Source organism: Passer domesticus, chromosome 5 (assembly GCF_036417665.1).
Source record: "Passer domesticus isolate bPasDom1 chromosome 5, bPasDom1.hap1, whole genome shotgun sequence".
NCBI classification, from domain to species: Eukaryota; Metazoa; Chordata; class Aves; order Passeriformes; family Passeridae; genus Passer; species Passer domesticus.
This window is the reverse complement of record NC_087478.1, coordinates 54,239,712-54,265,534: the sequence shown is the minus strand read 5'-3', so window position 1 is coordinate 54,265,534 and position 25,823 is coordinate 54,239,712. Positions and strand designations below refer to the sequence as shown.

The 25,823-nt window shown below is 51.0% G+C and overlaps 1 protein-coding gene across 1 annotated transcript; it reads left to right on the top strand.

Annotated features, from left to right (window-relative positions):
* Nucleotides 1–6,439: 6,439 nt before the first annotated feature.
* LOC135301453 (inositol 1,4,5-trisphosphate receptor-interacting protein-like 1) lies at nucleotides 6,440–8,561 on the top strand. Its single transcript, XM_064421608.1, has 3 exons — nucleotides 6,440–6,501; nucleotides 6,887–7,023; nucleotides 7,135–8,561. Exons 1-3 carry the CDS (start codon nucleotides 6,440–6,442, stop codon nucleotides 8,559–8,561), a joined length of 1,626 nt encoding a protein of 541 aa, XP_064277678.1.
* The last annotated feature ends 17,262 nt before the right edge of the window (nucleotides 8,562–25,823 follow it).

The window sequence follows — 25,823 nt, the reverse complement described above, 5'->3', positions numbered from 1 at the left end:
ATATATATATATATATAGATATATATATCCCCTGTATTCATATTATATGCAAGAAAGCATATCAATTAGCATATGTAAGAGTAAGATATAATAAAAACCAATTATATCAACAATACCAATGATGTAACTCTTATATCGTGATGATATATGATTAGAAACAGTCAAATATGTAATTTTGTTTAGAGAATACAATATAGCCAATATTTAGTGCCACTCTAAGTTGTGATATGTATTCATGCTCTTAGCACATTGATAGCTGGAAAGATTTTCATAAAAGAGATACATATGTAAGACACATAACTATTACATCTTCTTTATTGCATAGAAGAATGGTTTTTGACGTAGCAGTAAAGCCATAGATGGTGTCTCTGACTGCTGGGGACACACCATGATGCTCTATAGTTAGTGCATTGACGAGTAGCAACCTGGAAACTGCTTTGCTCTTGATTCAATAAACTACAATATTCCAGAACGTGGATGGTGCAAGACTTTATTGATCTTAAGCAGACCTGTAAACATGGTAAAAGTCAAAAAGTTGTGAAGCTGGGCTTGTGAAGAGTCTCCTTGAAGTCAGCCAAATATGCAGTGCTGCACTGGTTCTAATGAGAAATCAAGCCCAGCTGCCCCCGGCCCCAGTGATCACAGAATCACAGAGGAGCTTGCCTTGGAGGGGTCCTTAGAAATGGTCTTGTTGCAACCCTGCTGCCAAGGGCAGGGACACCTTGCACTAGGCCAGCTTGCTCCAAGCCGTGTGCGGCCTGGCGTGGAACACGGCCAGCGATGGGGCAGCCACAGCTGCTGTGGGCAGCGCGGGCCAGGGCCTCAGCAGCCTGAGAGGCGAGAATTTCTTGCACATCTCCAGCCCAAGCCTGCCCGCTGTCAGTGGGAAGCCACTGGGCCTGGTGCTGTCCCAGCAGGCCCTTGTCCACAGCCCCTCTCAGGTCTCTGCTGGGCCTAGCGCAGGGACTGAAAGGCCGCAGGAAGGTGCCCCCGCAGAAGGCCTTGGAGAGCACTGGGGCCAGGAGTGCCACCATGAGGGCAGCAAGCAGGGCCTGCTGTGGCCGTCAGGAAAGGAGGGCAGAGGACGGGCGCTGAGGCCCTGCCAGCTGGAGCTGGGAGCTCTGGAGTGCGGCTGGCAGAGAGCCGTGGGAGATCCGTGCAGCAGCAAGGACACGGGCTTCTAGGTGCGTGAGAAAGCAGAGAAGAGCTGGAGAATGGGCACTGAAGGAGAAGGGTGTCTCCCTGTGTGCAAAAACCTTCACACCACCAGCGGTTGGATCCAGGAAAGACACAGAGGAGTCCTGTAATGTTATTGGAGTAGAGGGAGAGGCCAAGGGACATTTCCCATGGCGTGTCTGGAATTGTTGAGACTCAGGACAAGGGCGAAGCTTCCTTTTTTATCCTAATTCCCAGGTGCATCACCCTCTTTCTTCTCCCACTGCCTGCGGTATTCGGAAGGAACAGACTGCCCGAATTGCCGACTCTATGGCCCCCTCTAATATTCTCCCTCCGTTTTATATATATTTGTAACACTGCAGAAGGGACAGGAAGGGAAGGGTAGGCGCTGGGGTCACCATCAATGTAAGGGGGTGTTCCAGCTGTCTAGAGCTTACTGATGGTGCTGATGGGGTTGAGCATTTTTGGGTAGGAAGCAGGGGGAAGGCCAGCAGCACCAGCCTGTGACTCTTCAAAGGCGGTTCATCACTGCAGTCTTTGGAGCTGTGCCTGTTTCTGCACAGAAAGATCAATGTATCTGGAACTGGTGACCCAAAATGCATCTTTCTACTGCAGAACATCTTGTAATTGTGCTGGGGAACTCAGAATGCCAGATGAGGGAATGTTTGAAAGGACCACTGGTGGTATCAATTGATCCAGGGCTGCTCCAGCCAGGTCTTCCCGCCGTGCACTACAAAGGATTGCGTTCCGATCAAGGTTCTTGACTGTCTCTGGGAGAGAGACTCCACCATCCCTGGGCAGTGTTTGGGATCAGATAATGGATGGTGTTTCTCCTTGTTCTTGCATGGGAAAACTTTAGGTCAGCATTGTACCTGCAACTGTGTTGCAGCTGACCTGATATTTTGTATATATAAAGGTCTAGATTTTTAATTTGTATCTATATAGATATATATATCCCCTGTATTCATATTATATGCAAGAAAGCATATCAATTAGCATATGTAAGAGTAAGATATAATAAAAACCAATTATATCAACAATACCAATGATGTAACTCTTATATCGTGATGATATATGATTAGAAACAGTCAAATATGTAATTTTGTTTAGAGAATACAATATAGCCAATATTTAGTGCCACTCTAAGTTGTGATATGTATTCATGCTCTTAGCACATTGATAGCTGGAAAGATTTTCATAAAAGAGATACATATGTAAGACACATAACTATTACATCTTCTTTATTGCATAGAAGAATGGTTTTTGACGTAGCAGTAAAGCCATAGATGGTGTCTCTGACTGCTGGGGACACACCATGATGCTCTATAGTTAGTGCATTGACGAGTAGCAACCTGGAAACTGCTTTGCTCTTGATTCAATAAACTACAATATTCCAGAACGTGGATGGTGCAAGACTTTATTGATCTTAAGCAGACCTGTAAACATGGTAAAAGTCAAAAAGTTGTGAAGCTGGGCTTGTGAAGAGTCTCCTTGAAGTCAGCCAAATATGCAGTGCTGCACTGGTTCTAATGAGAAATCAAGCCCAGCTGCCCCCGGCCCCAGTGATCACAGAATCACAGAGGAGCTTGCCTTGGAGGGGTCCTTAGAAATGGTCTTGTTGCAACCCTGCTGCCAAGGGCAGGGACACCTTGCACTAGGCCAGCTTGCTCCAAGCCGTGTGCGGCCTGGCGTGGAACACGGCCAGCGATGGGGCAGCCACAGCTGCTGTGGGCAGCGCGGGCCAGGGCCTCAGCAGCCTGAGAGGCAAGAATTTCTTGCACATCTCCAGCCCAAGCCTGCCCGCTGTCAGTGGGAAGCCACTGGGCCTGGTGCTGTCCCAGCAGGCCCTTGTCCACAGCCCCTCTCAGGTCTCTGCTGGGCCTAGCGCAGGGACTGAAAGGCCGCAGGAAGGTGCCCCCGCAGAAGGCCTTGGAGAGCACTGGGGCCAGGAGTGCCACCATGAGGGCAGCAAGCAGGGCCTGCTGTGGCCGTCAGGAAAGGAGGGCAGAGGACGGGCGCTGAGGCCCTGCCAGCTGGAGCTGGGAGCTCTGGAGTGCGGCTGGCAGAGAGCCGTGGGAGATCCGTGCAGCAGCAAGGACACGGGCTTCTAGGTGCGTGAGAAAGCAGAGAAGAGCTGGAGAATGGGCACTGAAGGAGAAGGGTGTCTCCCTGTGTGCAAAAACCTTCACACCACCAGCGGTTGGATCCAGGAAAGACACAGAGGAGTCCTGTAATGTTATTGGAGTAGAGGGAGAGGCCAAGGGACATTTCCCATGGCGTGTCTGGAATTGTTGAGACTCAGGACAAGGGCGAAGCTTCCTTTTTTATCCTAATTCCCAGGTGCATCACCCTCTTTCTTCTCCCACTGCCTGCGGTATTCGGAAGGAACAGACTGCCCGAATTGCCGACTCTATGGCCCCCTCTAATATTCTCCCTCCGTTTTATATATATTTGTAACACTGCAGAAGGGACAGGAAGGGAAGGGTAGGCGCTGGGGTCACCATCAATGTAAGGGGGTGTTCCAGCTGTCTAGAGCTTACTGATGGTGCTGATGGGGTTGAGCATTTTTGGGTAGGAAGCAGGGGGAAGGCCAGCAGCACCAGCCTGTGACTCTTCAAAGGCGGTTCATCACTGCAGTCTTTGGAGCTGTGCCTGTTTCTGCACAGAAAGATCAATGTATCTGGAACTGGTGACCCAAAATGCATCTTTCTACTGCAGAACATCTTGTAATTGTGCTGGGGAACTCAGAATGCCAGATGAGGGAATGTTTGAAAGGACCACTGGTGGTATCAATTGATCCAGGGCTGCTCCAGCCAGGTCTTCCCGCCGTGCACTACAAAGGATTGCGTTCCGATCAAGGTTCTTGACTGTCTCTGGGAGAGAGACTCCACCATCCCTGGGCAGTGTTTGGGATCAGATAATGGATGGTGTTTCTCCTTGTTCTTGCATGGGAAAACTTTAGGTCAGCATTGTACCTGCAACTGTGTTGCAGCTGACCTGATATTTTGTATATATAAAGGTCTAGATTTTTAATTTGTATCTATATAGATATATATATCCCCTGTATTCATATTATATGCAAGAAAGCATATCAATTAGCATATGTAAGAGTAAGATATAATAAAAACCAATTATATCAACAATACCAATGATGTAACTCTTATATCGTGATGATATATGATTAGAAACAGTCAAATATGTAATTTTGTTTAGAGAATACAATATAGCCAATATTTAGTGCCACTCTAAGTTGTGATATGTATTCATGCTCTTAGCACATTGATAGCTGGAAAGATTTTCATAAAAGAGATACATATGTAAGACACATAACTATTACATCTTCTTTATTGCATAGAAGAATGGTTTTTGACGTAGCAGTAAAGCCATAGATGGTGTCTCTGACTGCTGGGGACACACCATGATGCTCTATAGTTAGTGCATTGACGAGTAGCAACCTGGAAACTGCTTTGCTCTTGATTCAATAAACTACAATATTCCAGAACGTGGATGGTGCAAGACTTTATTGATCTTAAGCAGACCTGTAAACATGGTAAAAGTCAAAAAGTTGTGAAGCTGGGCTTGTGAAGAGTCTCCTTGAAGTCAGCCAAATATGCAGTGCTGCACTGGTTCTAATGAGAAATCAAGCCCAGCTGCCCCCGGCCCCAGTGATCACAGAATCACAGAGGAGCTTGCCTTGGAGGGGTCCTTAGAAATGGTCTTGTTGCAACCCTGCTGCCAAGGGCAGGGACACCTTGCACTAGGCCAGCTTGCTCCAAGCCGTGTGCGGCCTGGCGTGGAACACGGCCAGCGATGGGGCAGCCACAGCTGCTGTGGGCAGCGCGGGCCAGGGCCTCAGCAGCCTGAGAGGCGAGAATTTCTTGCACATCTCCAGCCCAAGCCTGCCCGCTGTCAGTGGGAAGCCACTGGGCCTGGTGCTGTCCCAGCAGGCCCTTGTCCACAGCCCCTCTCAGGTCTCTGCTGGGCCTAGCGCAGGGACTGAAAGGCCGCAGGAAGGTGCCCCCGCAGAAGGCCTTGGAGAGCACTGGGGCCAGGAGTGCCACCATGAGGGCAGCAAGCAGGGCCTGCTGTGGCCGTCAGGAAAGGAGGGCAGAGGACGGGCGCTGAGGCCCTGCCAGCTGGAGCTGGGAGCTCTGGAGTGCGGCTGGCAGAGAGCCGTGGGAGATCCGTGCAGCGGCAAGGACACGGGCTTCTAGGTGCGTGAGAAAGCAGAGAAGAGCTGGAGAATGGGCACTGAAGGAGAAGGGTGTCTCCCTGTGTGCAAAAACCTTCACACCACCAGCCGTTGGATTCTGGAAAGACACAGAGGAGTCCTGTAATGTTACTGGAGTAGAGGGAGAGGCCAAGGGACATTTCCCATGGCGTGTCTGGAATTGTTGAGACTCAGGACAAGGGCGAAGCTTCCTTTTTTATCCTAATTCCCAGGTGCATCACCCTCTTTCTTCTCCCACTGCCTGCGGTATTCGGAAGGTACAGACTGCCCGAATTGCCGACTCTATGGCCCCCGCTAATATGCTCCCTCCGTTTTATATATATTTGTAACACTGCAGAAGGGACAGGAAGGGAAGGGTAGGCGCTGGGGTCACCATCAATGTAAGGGGGGGTTCCAGCTGTCTAGAGCTTACTGATGGTGCTGATGGGGTTGAGCATTTTTGGGTAGGAAGCAGGGGGAAGGCCAGCAGCACCAGCCTGTGACTCTTCAAAGGCGGTTCATCACTGCAGTCTTTGGAGCTGTGCCTGTTTCTGCACAGAAAGATCAATGTATCTGGAACTGGTGACCCAAAATGCATCTTTCTACTGCAGAACATCTTGTAATTGTGCTGGGGAACTCTTTCTGGAGCAGAAGACATGAGTGCTCTCCCAGAGGCCTGGTACACAAGTGGTTGTGGGGAAGCAAGAGGATGCTGTCATGCTCATCCTTCAGAAAAGCAGCAAGCCTGAAACCAACGTGCACCTTTTATAGACTCAGAGATTTAACTGAAGCTCAGTGCGGAGTCAAGCTTTAGACCCCATGATCCTCAAGGGTGCCTTCCACCATGGATATCTGTGAGATTGCCAATGGAGGGCCGCTGATAAGAAAGACAAGAGAAAGACCAAGAGAAGTTCTTTGAAGAAGATTCACGGAAAGGCTGGCCCTGCCACCCCAGGGCCCCTCCAAGAGTCTGAGCTGGGGTGGGGACAAAGGGCGGGGCTGGGCTGGCTGTGGTGTACTGTGCCGTCCCTGACATCATTACGCCATGTCACAATGGGGGCAGCTACACAAGGCCCCAGCAAGGTAACGCTGGCCCTGTATTGCTTGGGCAAGCGGTGAGTGCACACGTGGGGCGGGGAGGCTGGGCTGGGGACAAGGGCTGGGGCAGAAATGCTGCACCCGGGGTTGGCTTTTCCCCCTGCATGCAGGGACAGCCCCTCATGGCAGAGCCTTGGGCAGGGCACCGTGCTGCTGCTGCTGCTGCTGCTGCTGCTGCTGCTGCTGCTGCTGCTGCTGCTGCAGCTGCTGGAGCAGCGGAACAGGCCTGGCTTCTTGCCAGCTCTCTGGGGTCCTGTCCTTCCTGCTCCCAGATCCTTGGGATTCCCGTCCCTGCTGTCCCCAATGCCAGCTGCCTCCCTCACAGCCTCTCTCAAGGCCTTCTCTCTCCATCCTCTTGCAGACCATGGATACCTGGGTATTGTGGCTCTTGCTCTTGCAAAGTGTAGTCCAGTACCCACAGCCCGTGGGTGATGGCTTGGACAAGGCGACACGTCTGCGAATGGAGGTGCGTGCCAAGCTCCAGGAAGAGGAGAGGATTCGTCTGGAGCGGGAGGTGGAGCAGCTGGCCCTGAAGCAGGGTGTCTGGGCCTGGGGAGATCTGCTCTGCCCTGCCTGGCAGCACTGGCACGTCTGGGCTCTTGCTGGGCTCCTGCTCCTTCTCTTGGCACTGTGGTATATGTGGAGGAAAGGGAGCCTGAGGAGACAGGAGCATGAAGAAGGAAGTGATGATGTATATGAAGAGGAAGTGGAAAATGTGGATGCAAACGAAGAAGGTGTCGGAAACGAAGAAGAAGGAGACAACGACGTGGATGGGGAGGAAAACAACAATGATGATGGCAATGCACAGGAAGCCGACAATGCTGCTGCAAATGAAGAAGGTGCTGCTGCAAATGAAGAAGGTGCTGCTGCAAATGAAGTTGGCAATGAGGCTGCAAATGCAGCAAACATCAATGATGTTGGAAATGAAGCGGAAGAATACCGTGATCGTGCCGATAACTTTGGAAGAATCATAATGGAGCGCATACAGTGGCCTGAGCAGGACCTGGAAAAAGGATGCGCGTGGACAACAACCTTGATGAAGCATTTTGCATATTACTTTCGACGGGTCTTGTCCGACAGTTTCTATCCAGTGCTGCATGGAGCTATCGGGGTGGGCAGTGCCTTCGAAGGTTGGAGTCCCCGTGAGCAGGATGTTGTGTACCAGGTGCTCATACCCATGACACCTCCCCGAGGACACAGCTTCCACCTAGAGCTGGGCACTGCAGGGCAGAGGCGCTTGAGGAACTTCCACATCCGCGTGCAGCAGGAGTGCACCTGCACGAGGGAGCAGCAGGATGACAACACGCTATGCTTCCTGCACCACCCTGAGGAGGAGCTGAGGGGGTGTCAGGATCCCAGCCTCCTCGATACCCTGTGCACGGGCTGCTACCTGGATGTGCAGAAAACTGCTCGCTGGTTCTACCAGCTGGTGAAAGCAATCTGGCCGGCTTTGCCTCAGTCACACCAATGGCATTTAGTGCTGCTGCCCTCCAGACGCTCCTGCCGGTTCAAGGTGACCAATGGCACAGAAAGCTACCAGATTGAGATGCTGTTTGGGGTGCGGCAAGGCAACTCAGATGTCTTTGCAAGCAGTCAGCCTAGGCAAGCCCACACCTCAAGCACAATCTGGCCGGAGAGCTACGCCGTGGCCGAGATGAAGTTCTTCAGGTACATCGCCAGGCGGGCTCCCCCTGACAGCTTGCACCTGAAATGCCTGCAATTCTTCACTCGTCTTCAGCTGGGCTTAGGCTTCTCCACCTACACCATGAAGACCATCGTCATGCACATCCTGAGCGTCTTACCCGTGTCACAGTGGCGCAGGAGACATTTTGTGAGGCGGCTGATGGATATCAGCGAGAGTCTGCGCACGTGTGTGGAAGTGAGACGCCTCAATCACTTCATTGTGGGCAACCAGAGGCTTCCTGAGGGGATCCATTTGCCCCCAGAGGTCCTAATGGCCGGGTCGTGCAATCTCTTCCATGACCTGGTGATGGATCCGGTTGCCCACTCCCAGGCCATGAGCCAGTACGTGGATCTGCACCAGTGGTTCAAACGGATCCTTAAAAATGAACAGTGAAGGAGCTGCTCCTGCACAGAGCTGTGCTTGTGAGGCTCACACGTGGTGGCAGAGAACAGCTCTCAGTAAACGGGAAAAGAGGCTACGATGTGGGCTACAGAGGGGGAAGGGAAAACGCTGCGTAGCAGCACTATGCCCTCAACAGCAGCAGTGTCGTCTCATCATTTCTCCCCAGCACTGCATCCAGTGATGACCAGGCTGGCTACAAAGATCAAGGACCACGCAAGAGGAAAATGCTGTTATTTTCCCACCTCTTTCTTTGAGTCCATTTTGCCTCTGAGAGCTTCACCTTGTGCAAAGATGCTGATCTCAGAATGCCAGATGAGGGAATGTTTGAAAGGACCACTGGTGGTATCAACTGATCCAGGGCTGCTCCAGCCAGGTCTTCCCGCCGTGCACTACAAAGGATTGCGTTCCGATCAAGGTTCTTGACTGTCTCTGGGAGAGAGACTCCACCATCCCTGGGCAGTGTTTGGGATCAGATAATGGACGCTGTTTCTCCTTGTTCTCGCATGGGAAAACATTAGGTCAACGTTGTACCTGCAACTGTGTTGCAGCTGACCTGATATTTTGTATATATAAAGGTCTAGATTTTTAGTTTGTGTATATATAGATATATATATATATATATATATATATATATATATATATATCCCCTCTATTCATATTATATTCAAGAAAGCGTAACAATTACCATATGTAAGAGTAAAATATAATAAAATCAAATAATATCAACAATACTGATTATGTAACTCTTATATCGTGATGAGATTAGAAACAGTCAAATATGTAATTTTGTTTAGAGAATACAATATAGCCAATATTTAGTGCCACTCTAAGTTGTGATATGTATTCATGCTCTTAGCACATTGATAGCTGGAAAGATTTTCATAAAAGAGATACATATGTAAGACACATAACTATTACATCTTCTTTATTGCATAGAAGAATGGTTTTTGACGTAGCAGTAAAGCCATAGATGGTGTCTCTGACTGCTGGGGACACACCATGATGCTCTATAGTTAGTGCATTGACGAGTAGCAACCTGGAAACTGCTTTGCTCTTGATTCAATAAACTACAATATTCCAGAACGTGGATGGTGCAAGACTTTATTGATCTTAAGCAGACCTGTAAACATGGTAAAAGTCAAAAAGTTGTGAAGCTGGGCTTGTGAAGAGTCTCCTTGAAGTCAGCCAAATATGCAGTGCTGCACTGGTTCTAATGAGAACCAAGAAATCAAGCCCAGCTGCCCCCGGCCCCAGTGATCACAGAATCACAGAGGAGCTTGCCTTGGAGGGGTCCTTAGAAATGGTCTTGTTGCAACCCTGCTGCCAAGGGCAGGGACACCTTGCACTAGGCCAGCTTGCTCCAAGCCGTGTGCGGCCTGGCGTGGAACACGGCCAGCGATGGGGCAGCCACAGCTGCTGTGGGCAGCGCGGGCCAGGGCCTCAGCAGCCTGAGAGGCGAGAATTTCTTGCACATCTCCAGCCCAAGCCTGCCCGCTGTCAGTGGGAAGCCACTGGGCCTGGTGCTGTCCCAGCAGGCCCTTGTCCACAGCCCCTCTCAGGTCTCTGCTGGGCCTAGCGCAGGGACTGAAAGGCCGCAGGAAGGTGCCCCCGCAGAAGGCCTTGGAGAGCACTGGGGCCAGGAGTGCCACCATGAGGGCAGCAAGCAGGGCCTGCTGTGGCCGTCAGGAAAGGAGGGCAGAGGACGGGCGCTGAGGCCCTGCCAGCTGGAGCTGGGAGCTCTGGAGTGCGGCTGGCAGAGAGCCGTGGGAGATCCGTGCAGCAGTAAGGACACGGGCTTCTAGGTGCGTGAGAAAGCAGAGAAGAGCTGGAGAATGGGCACTGAAGGAGAAGGGTGTCTCCCTGTGTGCAAAAACCTTCACACCACCAGCGGTTGGATCCAGGAAAGACACAGAGGAGTCCTGTAATGTTATTGGAGTAGAGGGAGAGGCCAAGGGACATTTCCCATGGCGTGTCTGGAATTGTTGAGACTCAGGACAAGGGCGAAGCTTCCTTTTTTATCCTAATTCCCAGGTGCATCACCCTCTTTCTTCTCCCACTGCCTGCGGTATTCGGAAGGAACAGACTGCCCGAATTGCCGACTCTATGGCCCCCTCTAATATTCTCCCTCCGTTTTATATATATTTGTAACACTGCAGAAGGGACAGGAAGGGAAGGGTAGGCGCTGGGGTCACCATCAATGTAAGGGGGTGTTCCAGCTGTCTAGAGCTTACTGATGGTGCTGATGGGGTTGAGCATTTTTGGGTAGGAAGCAGGGGGAAGGCCAGCAGCACCAGCCTGTGACTCTTCAAAGGCGGTTCATCACTGCAGTCTTTGGAGCTGTGCCTGTTTCTGCACAGAAAGATCAATGTATCTGGAACTGGTGACCCAAAATGCATCTTTCTACTGCAGAACATCTTGTAATTGTGCTGGGGAACTCAGAATGCCAGATGAGGGAATGTTTGAAAGGACCACTGGTGGTATCAATTGATCCAGGGCTGCTCCAGCCAGGTCTTCCCGCCGTGCACTACAAAGGATTGCGTTCCGATCAAGGTTCTTGACTGTCTCTGGGAGAGAGACTCCACCATCCCTGGGCAGTGTTTGGGATCAGATAATGGATGGTGTTTCTCCTTGTTCTTGCATGGGAAAACTTTAGGTCAGCATTGTACCTGCAACTGTGTTGCAGCTGACCTGATATTTTGTATATATAAAGGTCTAGATTTTTAATTTGTATCTATATAGATATATATATCCCCTGTATTCATATTATATGCAAGAAAGCATATCAATTAGCATATGTAAGAGTAAGATATAATAAAAACCAATTATATCAACAATACCAATGATGTAACTCTTATATCGTGATGATATATGATTAGAAACAGTCAAATATGTAATTTTGTTTAGAGAATACAATATAGCCAATATTTAGTGCCACTCTAAGTTGTGATATGTATTCATGCTCTTAGCACATTGATAGCTGGAAAGATTTTCATAAAAGAGATACATATGTAAGACACATAACTATTACATCTTCTTTATTGCATAGAAGAATGGTTTTTGACGTAGCAGTAAAGCCATAGATGGTGTCTCTGACTGCTGGGGACACACCATGATGCTCTATAGTTAGTGCATTGACGAGTAGCAACCTGGAAACTGCTTTGCTCTTGATTCAATAAACTACAATATTCCAGAACGTGGATGGTGCAAGACTTTATTGATCTTAAGCAGACCTGTAAACATGGTAAAAGTCAAAAAGTTGTGAAGCTGGGCTTGTGAAGAGTCTCCTTGAAGTCAGCCAAATATGCAGTGCTGCACTGGTTCTAATGAGAACCAAGAAATCAAGCCCAGCTGCCCCCGGCCCCAGTGATCACAGAATCACAGAGGAGCTTGCCTTGGAGGGGTCCTTAGAAATGGTCTTGTTGCAACCCTGCTGCCAAGGGCAGGGACACCTTGCACTAGGCCAGCTTGCTCCAAGCCGTGTGCGGCCTGGCGTGGAACACGGCCAGCGATGGGGCAGCCACAGCTGCTGTGGGCAGCGCGGGCCAGGGCCTCAGCAGCCTGAGAGGCGAGAATTTCTTGCACATCTCCAGCCCAAGCCTGCCCGCTGTCAGTGGGAAGCCACTGGGCCTGGTGCTGTCCCAGCAGGCCCTTGTCCACAGCCCCTCTCAGGTCTCTGCTGGGCCTAGCGCAGGGACTGAAAGGCCGCAGGAAGGTGCCCCCGCAGAAGGCCTTGGAGAGCACTGGGGCCAGGAGTGCCACCATGAGGGCAGCAAGCAGGGCCTGCTGTGGCCGTCAGGAAAGGAGGGCAGAGGACGGGCGCTGAGGCCCTGCCAGCTGGAGCTGGGAGCTCTGGAGTGCGGCTGGCAGAGAGCCGTGGGAGATCCGTGCAGCGGCAAGGACACGGGCTTCTAGGTGCGTGAGAAAGCAGAGAAGAGCTGGAGAATGGGCACTGAAGGAGAAGGGTGTCTCCCTGTGTGCAAAAACCTTCACACCACCAGCCGTTGGATTCTGGAAAGACACAGAGGAGTCCTGTAATGTTACTGGAGTAGAGGGAGAGGCCAAGGGACATTTCCCATGGCGTGTCTGGAATTGTTGAGACTCAGGACAAGGGCGAAGCTTCCTTTTTTATCCTAATTCCCAGGTGCATCACCCTCTTTCTTCTCCCACTGCCTGCGGTATTCGGAAGGTACAGACTGCCCGAATTGCCGACTCTATGGCCCCCGCTAATATGCTCCCTCCGTTTTATATATATTTGTAACACTGCAGAAGGGACAGGAAGGGAAGGGTAGGCGCTGGGGTCACCATCAATGTAAGGGGGGGTTCCAGCTGTCTAGAGCTTACTGATGGTGCTGATGGGGTTGAGCATTTTTGGGTAGGAAGCAGGGGGAAGGCCAGCAGCACCAGCCTGTGACTCTTCAAAGGCGGTTCATCACTGCAGTCTTTGGAGCTGTGCCTGTTTCTGCACAGAAAGATCAATGTATCTGGAACTGGTGACCCAAAATGCATCTTTCTACTGCAGAACATCTTGTAATTGTGCTGGGGAACTCTTTCTGGAGCAGAAGACATGAGTGCTCTCCCAGAGGCCTGGTACACAAGTGGTTGTGGGGAAGCAAGAGGATGCTGTCATGCTCATCCTTCAGAAAAGCAGCAAGCCTGAAACCAACGTGCACCTTTTATAGACTCAGAGATTTAACTGAAGCTCAGTGCGGAGTCAAGCTTTAGACCCCATGATCCTCAAGGGTGCCTTCCACCCTGGATATCTGTGAGATTGCCAATGGAGGGCCGCTGATAAGAAAGACAAGAGAAAGACCAAGAGAAGTTCTTTGAAGAAGATTCACGGAAAGGCTGGCCCTGCCACCCCAGGGCCCCTCCAAGAGTCTGAGCTGGGGTGGGGACAAAGGGCGGGGCTGGGCTGGCTGTGGTGTACTGTGCCGTCCCTGACATCATTACGCCATGTCACAATGGGGGCAGCTACACAAGGCCCCAGCAAGGTAACGCTGGCCCTGTATTGCTTGGGCAAGCGGTGAGTGCACACGTGGGGCGGGGAGGCTGGGCTGGGGACAAGGGCTGGGGCAGAAATGCTGCACCCGGGGTTGGCTTTTCCCCCTGCATGCAGGGACAGCCCCTCATGGCAGAGCCTTGGGCAGGGCACCGTGCTGCTGCTGCTGCTGCTGCTGCTGCTGCTGCTGCTGCTGCTGCTGCTGCTGCTGCAGCTGCTGGAGCAGCGGAACAGGCCTGGCTTCTTGCCAGCTCTCTGGGGTCCTGTCCTTCCTGCTCCCAGATCCTTGGGATTCCCGTCCCTGCTGTCCCCAATGCCAGCTGCCTCCCTCACAGCCTCTCTCAAGGCCTTCTCTCTCCATCCTCTTGCAGACCATGGATACCTGGGTATTGTGGCTCTTGCTCTTGCAAAGTGTAGTCCAGTACCCACAGCCCGTGGGTGATGGCTTGGACAAGGCGACACGTCTGCGAATGGAGGTGCGTGCCAAGCTCCAGGAAGAGGAGAGGATTCGTCTGGAGCGGGAGGTGGAGCAGCTGGCCCTGAAGCAGGGTGTCTGGGCCTGGGGAGATCTGCTCTGCCCTGCCTGGCAGCACTGGCACGTCTGGGCTCTTGCTGGGCTCCTGCTCCTTCTCTTGGCACTGTGGTATATGTGGAGGAAAGGGAGCCTGAGGAGACAGGAGCATGAAGAAGGAAGTGATGATGTATATGAAGAGGAAGTGGAAAATGTGGATGCAAACGAAGAAGGTGTCGGAAACGAAGAAGAAGGAGACAACGACGTGGATGGGGAGGAAAACAACAATGATGATGGCAATGCACAGGAAGCCGACAATGCTGCTGCAAATGAAGAAGGTGCTGCTGCAAATGAAGAAGGTGCTGCTGCAAATGAAGTTGGCAATGAGGCTGCAAATGCAGCAAACATCAATGATGTTGGAAATGAAGCGGAAGAATACCGTGATCGTGCCGATAACTTTGGAAGAATCATAATGGAGCGCATACAGTGGCCTGAGCAGGACCTGGAAAAAGGATGCGCGTGGACAACAACCTTGATGAAGCATTTTGCATATTACTTTCGACGGGTCTTGTCCGACAGTTTCTATCCAGTGCTGCATGGAGCTATCGGGGTGGGCAGTGCCTTCGAAGGTTGGAGTCCCCGTGAGCAGGATGTTGTGTACCAGGTGCTCATACCCATGACACCTCCCCGAGGACACAGCTTCCACCTAGAGCTGGGCACTGCAGGGCAGAGGCGCTTGAGGAACTTCCACATCCGCGTGCAGCAGGAGTGCACCTGCACGAGGGAGCAGCAGGATGACAACACGCTATGCTTCCTGCACCACCCTGAGGAGGAGCTGAGGGGGTGTCAGGATCCCAGCCTCCTCGATACCCTGTGCATGGGCTGCTACCTGGATGTGCAGAAAACTGCTCGCTGGTTCTACCAGCTGGTGAAAGCAATCTGGCCGGCTTTGCCTCAGTCACACCAATGGCATTTAGTGCTGCTGCCCTCCAGATGCTCCTGCCGGTTCAAGGTGACCAATGGCACAGAAAGCTACCAGATTGAGATGCTGTTTGGGGTGCGGCAAGGCAACTCAGATGTCTTTGCAAGCAGTCAGCCTAGGCAAGCCCACACCTCAAGCACAATCTGGCCGGAGAGCTACGCCGTGGCCGAGATGAAGTTCTTCAGGTACATCGCCAGGCGGGCTCCCCCTGACAGCTTGCACCTGAAATGCCTGCAATTCTTCACTCGTCTTCAGCTGGGCTTAGGCTTCTCCACCTACACCATGAAGACCATCGTCATGCACATCCTGAGCGTCTTACCCGTGTCACAGTGGCGCAGGAGACATTTTGTGAGGCGGCTGATGGATATCAGCGAGAGTCTGCGCACGTGTGTGGAAGTGAGACGCCTCAATCACTTCATTGTGGGCAACCAGAGGCTTCCTGAGGGGATCCATTTGCCCCCAGAGGTCCTAATGGCCGGGTCGTGCAATCTCTTCCATGACCTGGTGATGGATCCGGTTGCCCACTCCCAGGCCATGAGCCAGTACGTGGATCTGCACCAGTGGTTCAAACGGATCCTTAAAAATGAACAGTGAAGGAGCTGCTCCTGCACAGAGCTGTGCTTGTGAGGCTCACACGTGGTGGCAGAGAACAGCTCTCAGTAAACGGGAAAAGAGGCTACGATGTGGGCTACAGAGGGGGAAGGGAAAACGCTGCGTAGCAGCACTATGCCCTCAACAGCAGCAGTGTCGTCTCATCATTTCTCCCCAGCACTGCATCCAGTGATGACCAGGCTGGCTACAAAGATCAAGGACCACGCAAGAGGAAAATGCTGTTATTTTCCCACCTCTTTCTTTGAGTCCATTTTGCCTCTGAGAGCTTCACCTTGTGCAAAGATGCTGATCTCAGAATGCCAGATGAGGGAATGTTTGAAAGGACCACTGGTGGTATCAACTGATCCAGGGCTGCTCCAGCCAGGTCTTCCCGCCGTGCACTACAAAGGATTGCGTTCCGATCAAGGTTCTTGACTGTCTCTGGGAGAGAGACTCCACCATCCCTGGGCAGTGTTTGGGATCAGATAATGGACGCTGTTTCTCCTTGTTCTCGCATGGGAAAACATTAGGTCAACGTTGTACCTGCAACTGTGTTGCAGCTGACCTGATATTTTGTATATATAAAGGTCTAGATTTTTAGTTTGTGTATATATAGATATATATATATATATATATATATATCCCCTCTATTCATATTATATTCAAGAAAGCGTAACAATTACCATATGTAAGAGTAAAATATAATAAAATCAAATAATATCAACAATACTGATTATGTAACTCTTATATCGTGATGAGATTAGAAACAGTCAAATATGTAATTTTGTTTAGAGAATACAATATAGCCAATATTTAGTGCCACTCTAAGTTGTGATATGTATTCATGCTCTTAGCACATTGATAGCTGGAAAGATTTTCATAAAAGAGATACATATGTAAGACACATAACTATTACATCTTCTTTATTGCATAGAAGAATGGTTTTTGACGTAGCAGTAAAGCCATAGATGGTGTCTCTGACTGCTGGGGACACACCATGATGCTCTATAGTTAGTGCATTGACGAGTAGCAACCTGGAAACTGCTTTGCTCTTGATTCAATAAACTACAATATTCCAGAACGTGGATGGTGCAAGACTTTATTGATCTTAAGCAGACCTGTAAACATGGTAAAAGTCAAAAAGTTGTGAAGCTGGGCTTGTGAAGAGTCTCCTTGAAGTCAGCCAAATATGCAGTGCTGCACTGGTTCTAATGAGAACCAAGAAATCAAGCCCAGCTGCCCCCGGCCCCAGTGATCACAGAATCACAGAGGAGCTTGCCTTGGAGGGGTCCTTAGAAATGGTCTTGTTGCAACCCTGCTGCCAAGGGCAGGGACACCTTGCACTAGGCCAGCTTGCTCCAAGCCGTGTGCGGCCTGGCGTGGAACACGGCCAGCGATGGGGCAGCCACAGCTGCTGTGGGCAGCGCGGGCCAGGGCCTCAGCAGCCTGAGAGGCAAGAATTTCTTGCACATCTCCAGCCCAAGCCTGCCCGCTGTCAGTGGGAAGCCACTGGGCCTGGTGCTGTCCCAGCAGGCCCTTGTCCACAGCCCCTCTCAGGTCTCTGCTGGGCCTAGCGCAGGGACTGAAAGGCCGCAGGAAGGTGCCCCCGCAGAAGGCCTTGGAGAGCACTGGGGCCAGGAGTGCCACCATGAGGGCAGCAAGCAGGGCCTGCTGTGGCCGTCAGGAAAGGAGGGCAGAGGACGGGCGCTGAGGCCCTGCCAGCTGGAGCTGGGAGCTCTGGAGTGCGGCTGGCAGAGAGCCGTGGGAGATCTGTGCAGCAGCAAGGACACGGGCTTCTAGGTGCGTGAGAAAGCAGAGAAGAGCTGGAGAATGGGCACTGAAGGAGAAGGGTGTCTCCCTGTGTGCAAAAACCTTCACACCACCAGCGGTTGGATCCAGGAAAGACACAGAGGAGTCCTGTAATGTTATTGGAGTAGAGGGAGAGGCCAAGGGACATTTCCCATGGCGTGTCTGGAATTGTTGAGACTCAGGACAAGGGCGAAGCTTCCTTTTTTATCCTAATTCCCAGGTGCATCACCCTCTTTCTTCTCCCACTGCCTGCGGTATTCGGAAGGAACAGACTGCCCGAATTGCCGACTCTATGGCCCCCTCTAATATTCTCCCTCCGTTTTATATATATTTGTAACACTGCAGAAGGGACAGGAAGGGAAGGGTAGGCGCTGGGGTCACCATCAATGTAAGGGGGTGTTCCAGCTGTCTAGAGCTTACTGATGGTGCTGATGGGGTTGAGCATTTTTGGGTAGGAAGCAGGGGGAAGGCCAGCAGCACCAGCCTGTGACTCTTCAAAGGCGGTTCATCACTGCAGTCTTTGGAGCTGTGCCTGTTTCTGCACAGAAAGATCAATGTATCTGGAACTGGTGACCCAAAATGCATCTTTCTACTGCAGAACATCTTGTAATTGTGCTGGGGAACTCAGAATGCCAGATGAGGGAATGTTTGAAAGGACCACTGGTGGTATCAATTGATCCAGGGCTGCTCCAGCCAGGTCTTCCCGCCGTGCACTACAAAGGATTGCGTTCCGATCAAGGTTCTTGACTGTCTCTGGGAGAGAGACTCCACCATCCCTGGGCAGTGTTTGGGATCAGATAATGGATGGTGTTTCTCCTTGTTCTTGCATGGGAAAACTTTAGGTCAGCATTGTACCTGCAACTGTGTTGCAGCTGACCTGATATTTTGTATATATAAAGGTCTAGATTTTTAATTTGTATCTATATAGATATATATATCCCCTGTATTCATATTATATGCAAGAAAGCATATCAATTAGCATATGTAAGAGTAAGATATAATAAAAACCAATTATATCAACAATACCAATGATGTAACTCTTATATCGTGATGATATATGATTAGAAACAGTCAAATATGTAATTTTGTTTAGAGAATACAATATAGCCAATATTTAGTGCCACTCTAAGTTGTGATATGTATTCATGCTCTTAGCACATTGATAGCTGGAAAGATTTTCATAAAAGAGATACATATGTAAGACGCATAACTATTACATCTTCTTTATTGCATAGAAGAATGGTTTTTGACGTAGCAGTAAAGCCATAGATGGTGTCTCTGACTGCTGGGGACACACCATGATGCTCTATAGTTAGTGCATTGACGAGTAGCAACCTGGAAACTGCTTTGCTCTTGATTCAATAAACTACAATATTCCAGAACGTGGATGGTGCAAGACTTTATTGATCTTAAGCAGACCTGTAAACATGGTAAAAGTCAAAAAGTTGTGAAGCTGGGCTTGTGAAGAGTCTCCTTGAAGTCAGCCAAATATGCAGTGCTGCACTGGTTCTAATGAGAAATCAAGCCCAGCTGCCCCCGGCCCCAGTGATCACAGAATCACAGAGGAGCTTGCCTTGGAGGGGTCCTTAGAAATGGTCTTGTTGCAACCCTGCTGCCAAGGGCAGGGACACCTTGCACTAGGCCAGCTTGCTCCAAGCCGTGTGCGGCCTGGCGTGGAACACGGCCAGCGATGGGGCAGCCACAGCTGCTGTGGGCAGCGCGGGCCAGGGCCTCAGCAGCCTGAGAGGCGAGAATTTCTTGCACATCTCCAGCCCAAGCCTGCCCGCTGTCAGTGGGAAGCCACTGGGCCTGGTGCTGTCCCAGCAGGCCCTTGTCCACAGCCCCTCTCAGGTCTCTGCTGGGCCTAGCGCAGGGACTGAAAGGCCGCAGGAAGGTGCCCCCGCAGAAGGCCTTGGAGAGCACTGGGGCCAGGAGTGCCACCATGAAGGCAGCAAGCAGGGCCTGCTGTGGCCGTCAGGAAAGGAGGGCAGAGGACGGGCGCTGAGGCCCTGCCAGCTGGAGCTGGGAGCTCTGGAGTGCGGCTGGCAGAGAGCCGTGGGAGATCCGTGCAGCGGCAAGGACACGGGCTTCTAGGTGCGTGAGAAAGCAGAGAAGAGCTGGAGAATGGGAGCTGAAGGAGAAGGGTGTCTCCCTGTGTGCAAAAACCTTCACACCACCAGCCGTTGGATTCTGGAAAGACACAGAGGAGTCCTGTAATGTTACTGGAGTAGAGGGAGAGGCCAAGGGACATTTCCCATGGCGTGTCTGGAATTGTTGAGACTCAGGACAAGGGCGAAGCTTCCTTTTTTATCCTAATTCCCAGGTGCATCACCCTCTTTCTTCTCCCACTGCCTGCGGTATTCGGAAGGTACAGACTGCCCGAATTGCCGACTCTATGGCCCCCGCTAATATGCTCCCTCCGTTTTATATATATTTGTAACACTGCAGAAGGGACAGGAAGGGAAGGGTAGGCGCTGGGGTCACCATCAATGTAAGGGGGTGTTCCAGCTGTCTAGAGCTTACTGATGGTGCTGATGGGGTTGAGCATTTTTGGGTAGGAAGCAGGGGGAAGGCCAGCAGCACCAGCCTGTGACTCTTCAAAGGCGGTTCATCACTGCAGTCTTTGGAGCTGTGCCTGTTTCTGCACAGAAAGATCAATGTATCTGGAACTGGTGACCCAAAATGCATCTTTCTACTGCAGAACATCTTGTAATTGTGCTGGGGAACTCTTTCTGGAGCAGAAGACATGAGTGCTCTCCCAGAGGCCTGGTACACAAGTGGTTGTGGGGAAGCAAGAGGATGCTGTCATGCTCATCCTTCAGAAAAGCAGCAAGCCTGAAACCAACGTGCACCTTTTATAGACTCAGAGATTTAACTGAAGCTCAGTGCGGAGTCAAGCTTTAGACCCCATGATCCTCAAGGGTGCCTTCCACCATGGATATCTGTGAGATTGCCAATGGAGGGCCGCTGATAAGAAAGACAAGAGAAAGACCAAGAGAAGTTCTTTGAAGAAGATTCACGGAAAGGCTGGCCCTGCCACCCCAGGGCCCCTCCAAGAGTCTGAGCTGGGGTGGGGACAAAGGGCGGGGCTGGGCTGGCTGTGGTGTACTGTGCCGTCCCTGACATCATTACGCCATGTCACAATGGGGGCAGCTACACAAGGCCCCAGCAAGGTAACGCTGGCCCTGTATTGCTTGGGCAAGCGGTGAGTGCACACGTGGGGCGGGGAGGCTGGGCTGGGGACAAGGGCTGGGGCAGAAATGCTGCACCCGGGGTTGGCTTTTCCCCCTGCATGCAGGGACAGCCCCTCATGGCAGAGCCTTGGGCAGGGCACCGTGCTGCTGCTGCTGCTGCTGCTGCTGCTGCTGCTGCTGCTGCTGCAGCTGCTGGAGCAGCGGAACAGGCCTGGCTTCTTGCCAGCTCTCTGGGGTCCTGTCCTTCCTGCTCCCAGATCCTTGGGATTCCCGTCCCTGCTGTCCCCAATGCCAGCTGCCTCCCTCACAGCCTCTCTCAAGGCCTTCTCTCTCCATCCTCTTGCAGACCATGGATACCTGGGTATTGTGGCTCTTGCTCTTGCAAAGTGTAGTCCAGTACCCACAGCCCGTGGGTGATGGCTTGGACAAGGCGACACGTCTGCGAATGGAGGTGCGTGCCAAGCTCCAGGAAGAGGAGAGGATTCGTCTGGAGCGGGAGGTGGAGCAGCTGGCCCTGAAGCAGGGTGTCTGGGCCTGGGGAGATCTGCTCTGCCCTGCCTGGCAGCACTGGCACGTCTGGGCTCTTGCTGGGCTCCTGCTCCTTCTCTTGGCACTGTGGTATATGTGGAGGAAAGGGAGCCTGAGGAGACAGGAGCATGAAGAAGGAAGTGATGATGTATATGAAGAGGAAGTGGAAAATGTGGATGCAAACGAAGAAGGTGTCGGAAACGAAGAAGAAGGAGACAACGACGTGGATGGGGAGGAAAACAACAATGATGATGGCAATGCACAGGAAGCCGACAATGCTGCTGCAAATGAAGAAGGTGCTGCTGCAAATGAAGAAGGTGCTGCTGCAAATGAAGTTGGCAATGAGGCTGCAAATGCAGCAAACATCAATGATGTTGGAAATGAAGCGGAAGAATACCGTGATCGTGCCGATAACTTTGGAAGAATCATAATGGAGCGCATACAGTGGCCTGAGCAGGACCTGGAAAAAGGATGCGCGTGGACAACAACCTTGATGAAGCATTTTGCATATTACTTTCGACGGGTCTTGTCCGACAGTTTCTATCCAGTGCTGCATGGAGCTATCGGGGTGGGCAGTGCCTTCGAAGGTTGGAGTCCCCGTGAGCAGGATGTTGTGTACCAGGTGCTCATACCCATGACACCTCCCCGAGGACACAGCTTCCACCTAGAGCTGGGCACTGCAGGGCAGAGGCGCTTGAGGAACTTCCACATCCGCGTGCAGCAGGAGTGCACCTGCACGAGGGAGCAGCAGGATGACAACACGCTATGCTTCCTGCACCACCCTGAGGAGGAGCTGAGGGGGTGTCAGGATCCCAGCCTCCTCGATACCCTGTGCACGGGCTGCTACCTGGATGTGCAGAAAACTGCTCGCTGGTTCTACCAGCTGGTGAAAGCAATCTGGCCGGCTTTGCCTCAGTCACACCAATGGCATTTAGTGCTGCTGCCCTCCAGATGCTCCTGCCGGTTCAAGGTGACCAATGGCACAGAAAGCTACCAGATTGAGATGCTGTTTGGGGTGCGGCAAGGCAACTCAGATGTCTTTGCAAGCAGTCAGCCTAGGCAAGCCCACACCTCAAGCACAATCTGGCCGGAGAGCTACGCCGTGGCCGAGATGAAGTTCTTCAGGTACATCGCCAGGCGGGCTCCCCCTGACAGCTTGCACCTGAAATGCCTGCAATTCTTCACTCGTCTTCAGCTGGGCTTAGGCTTCTCCACCTACACCATGAAGACCATCGTCATGCACATCCTGAGCGTCTTACCCGTGTCACAGTGGCGCAGGAGACATTTTGTGAGGCGGCTGATGGATATCAGCGAGAGTCTGCGCACGTGTGTGGAAGTGAGACGCCTCAATCACTTCATTGTGGGCAACCAGAGGCTTCCTGAGGGGATCCATTTGCCCCCAGAGGTCCTAATGGCCGGGTCGTGCAATCTCTTCCATGACCTGGTGATGGATCCGGTTGCCCACTCCCAGGCCATGAGCCAGTACGTGGATCTGCACCAGTGGTTCAAACGGATCCTTAAAAATGAACAGTGAAGGAGCTGCTCCTGCACAGAGCTGTGCTTGTGAGGCTCACACGTGGTGGCAGAGAACAGCTCTCAGTAAACGGGAAAAGAGGCTACGATGTGGGCTACAGAGGGGGAAGGGAAAACGCTGCGTAGCAGCACTATGCCCTCAACAGCAGCAGTGTCGTCTCATCATTTCTCCCCAGCACTGCATCCAGTGATGACCAGGCTGGCTACAAAGATCAAGGACCACGCAAGAGGAAAATGCTGTTATTTTCCCACCTCTTTCTTTGAGTCCATTTTGCCTCTGAGAGCTTCACCTTGTGCAAAGATGCTGATCTCAGAATGCCAGATGAGGGAATGTTTGAAAGGACCACTGGTGGTATCAACTGATCCAGGGCTGCTCCAGCCAGGTCTTCCCACCGTGCACTACAAAGGATTGCGTTCCGATCAAGGTTCTTGACTGTCTCTGGGAGAGAGACTCCACCATCCCTGGGCAGTGTTTGGGATCAGATAATGGACGCTGTTTCTCCTTGTTCTCGCATGGGAAAACATTAGGTCAACGTTGTACCTGCAACTGTGTTGCAGCTGACCTGATATTTTGTATATATAAAGGTCTAGATTTTTAGTTTGTGTATATATAGATATATATATATATATATATATATATCCCCTCTATTCATATTATATTCAAGAAAGCGTAACAATTACCATATGTAAGAGTAAAATATAATAAAATCAAATAATATCAACAATACTGATTATGTAACTCTTATATCGTGATGAGATTAGAAACAGTCAAATATGTAATTTTGTTTAGAGAATACAATATAGCCAATATTTAGTGCCACTCTAAGTTGTGATATGTATTCATGCTCTTAGCACATTGATAGCTGGAAAGATTTTCATAAAAGAGATACATATGTAAGACACATAACTATTACATCTTCTTTATTGCATAGAAGAATGGTTTTTGACGTAGCAGTAAAGCCATAGATGGTGTCTCTGACTGCTGGGGACACACCATGATGCTCTATAGTTAGTGCATTGACGAGTAGCAACCTGGAAACTGCTTTGCTCTTGATTCAATAAACTACAATATTCCAGAACGTGGATGGTGCAAGACTTTATTGATCTTAAGCAGACCTGTAAACATGGTAAAAGTCAAAAAGTTGTGAAGCTGGGCTTGTGAAGAGTCTCCTTGAAGTCAGCCAAATATGCAGTGCTGCACTGGTTCTAATGAGAACCAAGAAATCAAGCCCAGCTGCCCCCGGCCCCAGTGATCACAGAATCACAGAGGAGCTTGCCTTGGAGGGGTCCTTAGAAATGGTCTTGTTGCAACCCTGCTGCCAAGGGCAGGGACACCTTGCACTAGGCCAGCTTGCTCCAAGCCGTGTGCGGCCTGGCGTGGAACACGGCCAGCGATGGGGCAGCCACAGCTGCTGTGGGCAGCGCGGGCCAGGGCCTCAGCAGCCTGAGAGGCAAGAATTTCTTGCACATCTCCAGCCCAAGCCTGCCCGCTGTCAGTGGGAAGCCACTGGGCCTGGTGCTGTCCCAGCAGGCCCTTGTCCACAGCCCCTCTCAGGTCTCTGCTGGGCCTAGCGCAGGGACTGAAAGGCCGCAGGAAGGTGCCCCCGCAGAAGGCCTTGGAGAGCACTGGGGCCAGGAGTGCCACCATGAGGGCAGCAAGCAGGGCCTGCTGTGGCCGTCAGGAAAGGAGGGCAGAGGACGGGCGCTGAGGCCCTGCCAGCTGGAGCTGGGAGCTCTGGAGTGCGGCTGGCAGAGAGCCGTGGGAGATCTGTGCAGCAGCAAGGACACGGGCTTCTAGGTGCGTGAGAAAGCAGAGAAGAGCTGGAGAATGGGCACTGAAGGAGAAGGGTGTCTCCCTGTGTGCAAAAACCTTCACACCACCAGCGGTTGGATCCAGGAAAGACACAGAGGAGTCCTGTAATGTTATTGGAGTAGAGGGAGAGGCCAAGGGACATTTCCCATGGCGTGTCTGGAATTGTTGAGACTCAGGACAAGGGCGAAGCTTCCTTTTTTATCCTAATTCCCAGGTGCATCACCCTCTTTCTTCTCCCACTGCCTGCGGTATTCGGAAGGAACAGACTGCCCGAATTGCCGACTCTATGGCCCCCTCTAATATTCTCCCTCCGTTTTATATATATTTGTAACACTGCAGAAGGGACAGGAAGGGAAGGGTAGGCGCTGGGGTCACCATCAATGTAAGGGGGTGTTCCAGCTGTCTAGAGCTTACTGATGGTGCTGATGGGGTTGAGCATTTTTGGGTAGGAAGCAGGGGGAAGGCCAGCAGCACCAGCCTGTGACTCTTCAAAGGCGGTTCATCACTGCAGTCTTTGGAGCTGTGCCTGTTTCTGCACAGAAAGATCAATGTATCTGGAACTGGTGACCCAAAATGCATCTTTCTACTGCAGAACATCTTGTAATTGTGCTGGGGAACTCAGAATGCCAGATGAGGGAATGTTTGAAAGGACCACTGGTGGTATCAATTGATCCAGGGCTGCTCCAGCCAGGTCTTCCCGCCGTGCACTACAAAGGATTGCGTTCCGATCAAGGTTCTTGACTGTCTCTGGGAGAGAGACTCCACCATCCCTGGGCAGTGTTTGGGATCAGATAATGGATGGTGTTTCTCCTTGTTCTTGCATGGGAAAACTTTAGGTCAGCATTGTACCTGCAACTGTGTTGCAGCTGACCTGATATTTTGTATATATAAAGGTCTAGATTTTTAATTTGTATCTATATAGATATATATATCCCCTGTATTCATATTATATGCAAGAAAGCATATCAATTAGCATATGTAAGAGTAAGATATAATAAAAACCAATTATATCAACAATACCAATGATGTAACTCTTATATCGTGATGATATATGATTAGAAACAGTCAAATATGTAATTTTGTTTAGAGAATACAATATAGCCAATATTTAGTGCCACTCTAAGTTGTGATATGTATTCATGCTCTTAGCACATTGATAGCTGGAAAGATTTTCATAAAAGAGATACATATGTAAGACACATAACTATTACATCTTCTTTATTGCATAGAAGAATGGTTTTTGACGTAGCAGTAAAGCCATAGATGGTGTCTCTGACTGCTGGGGACACACCA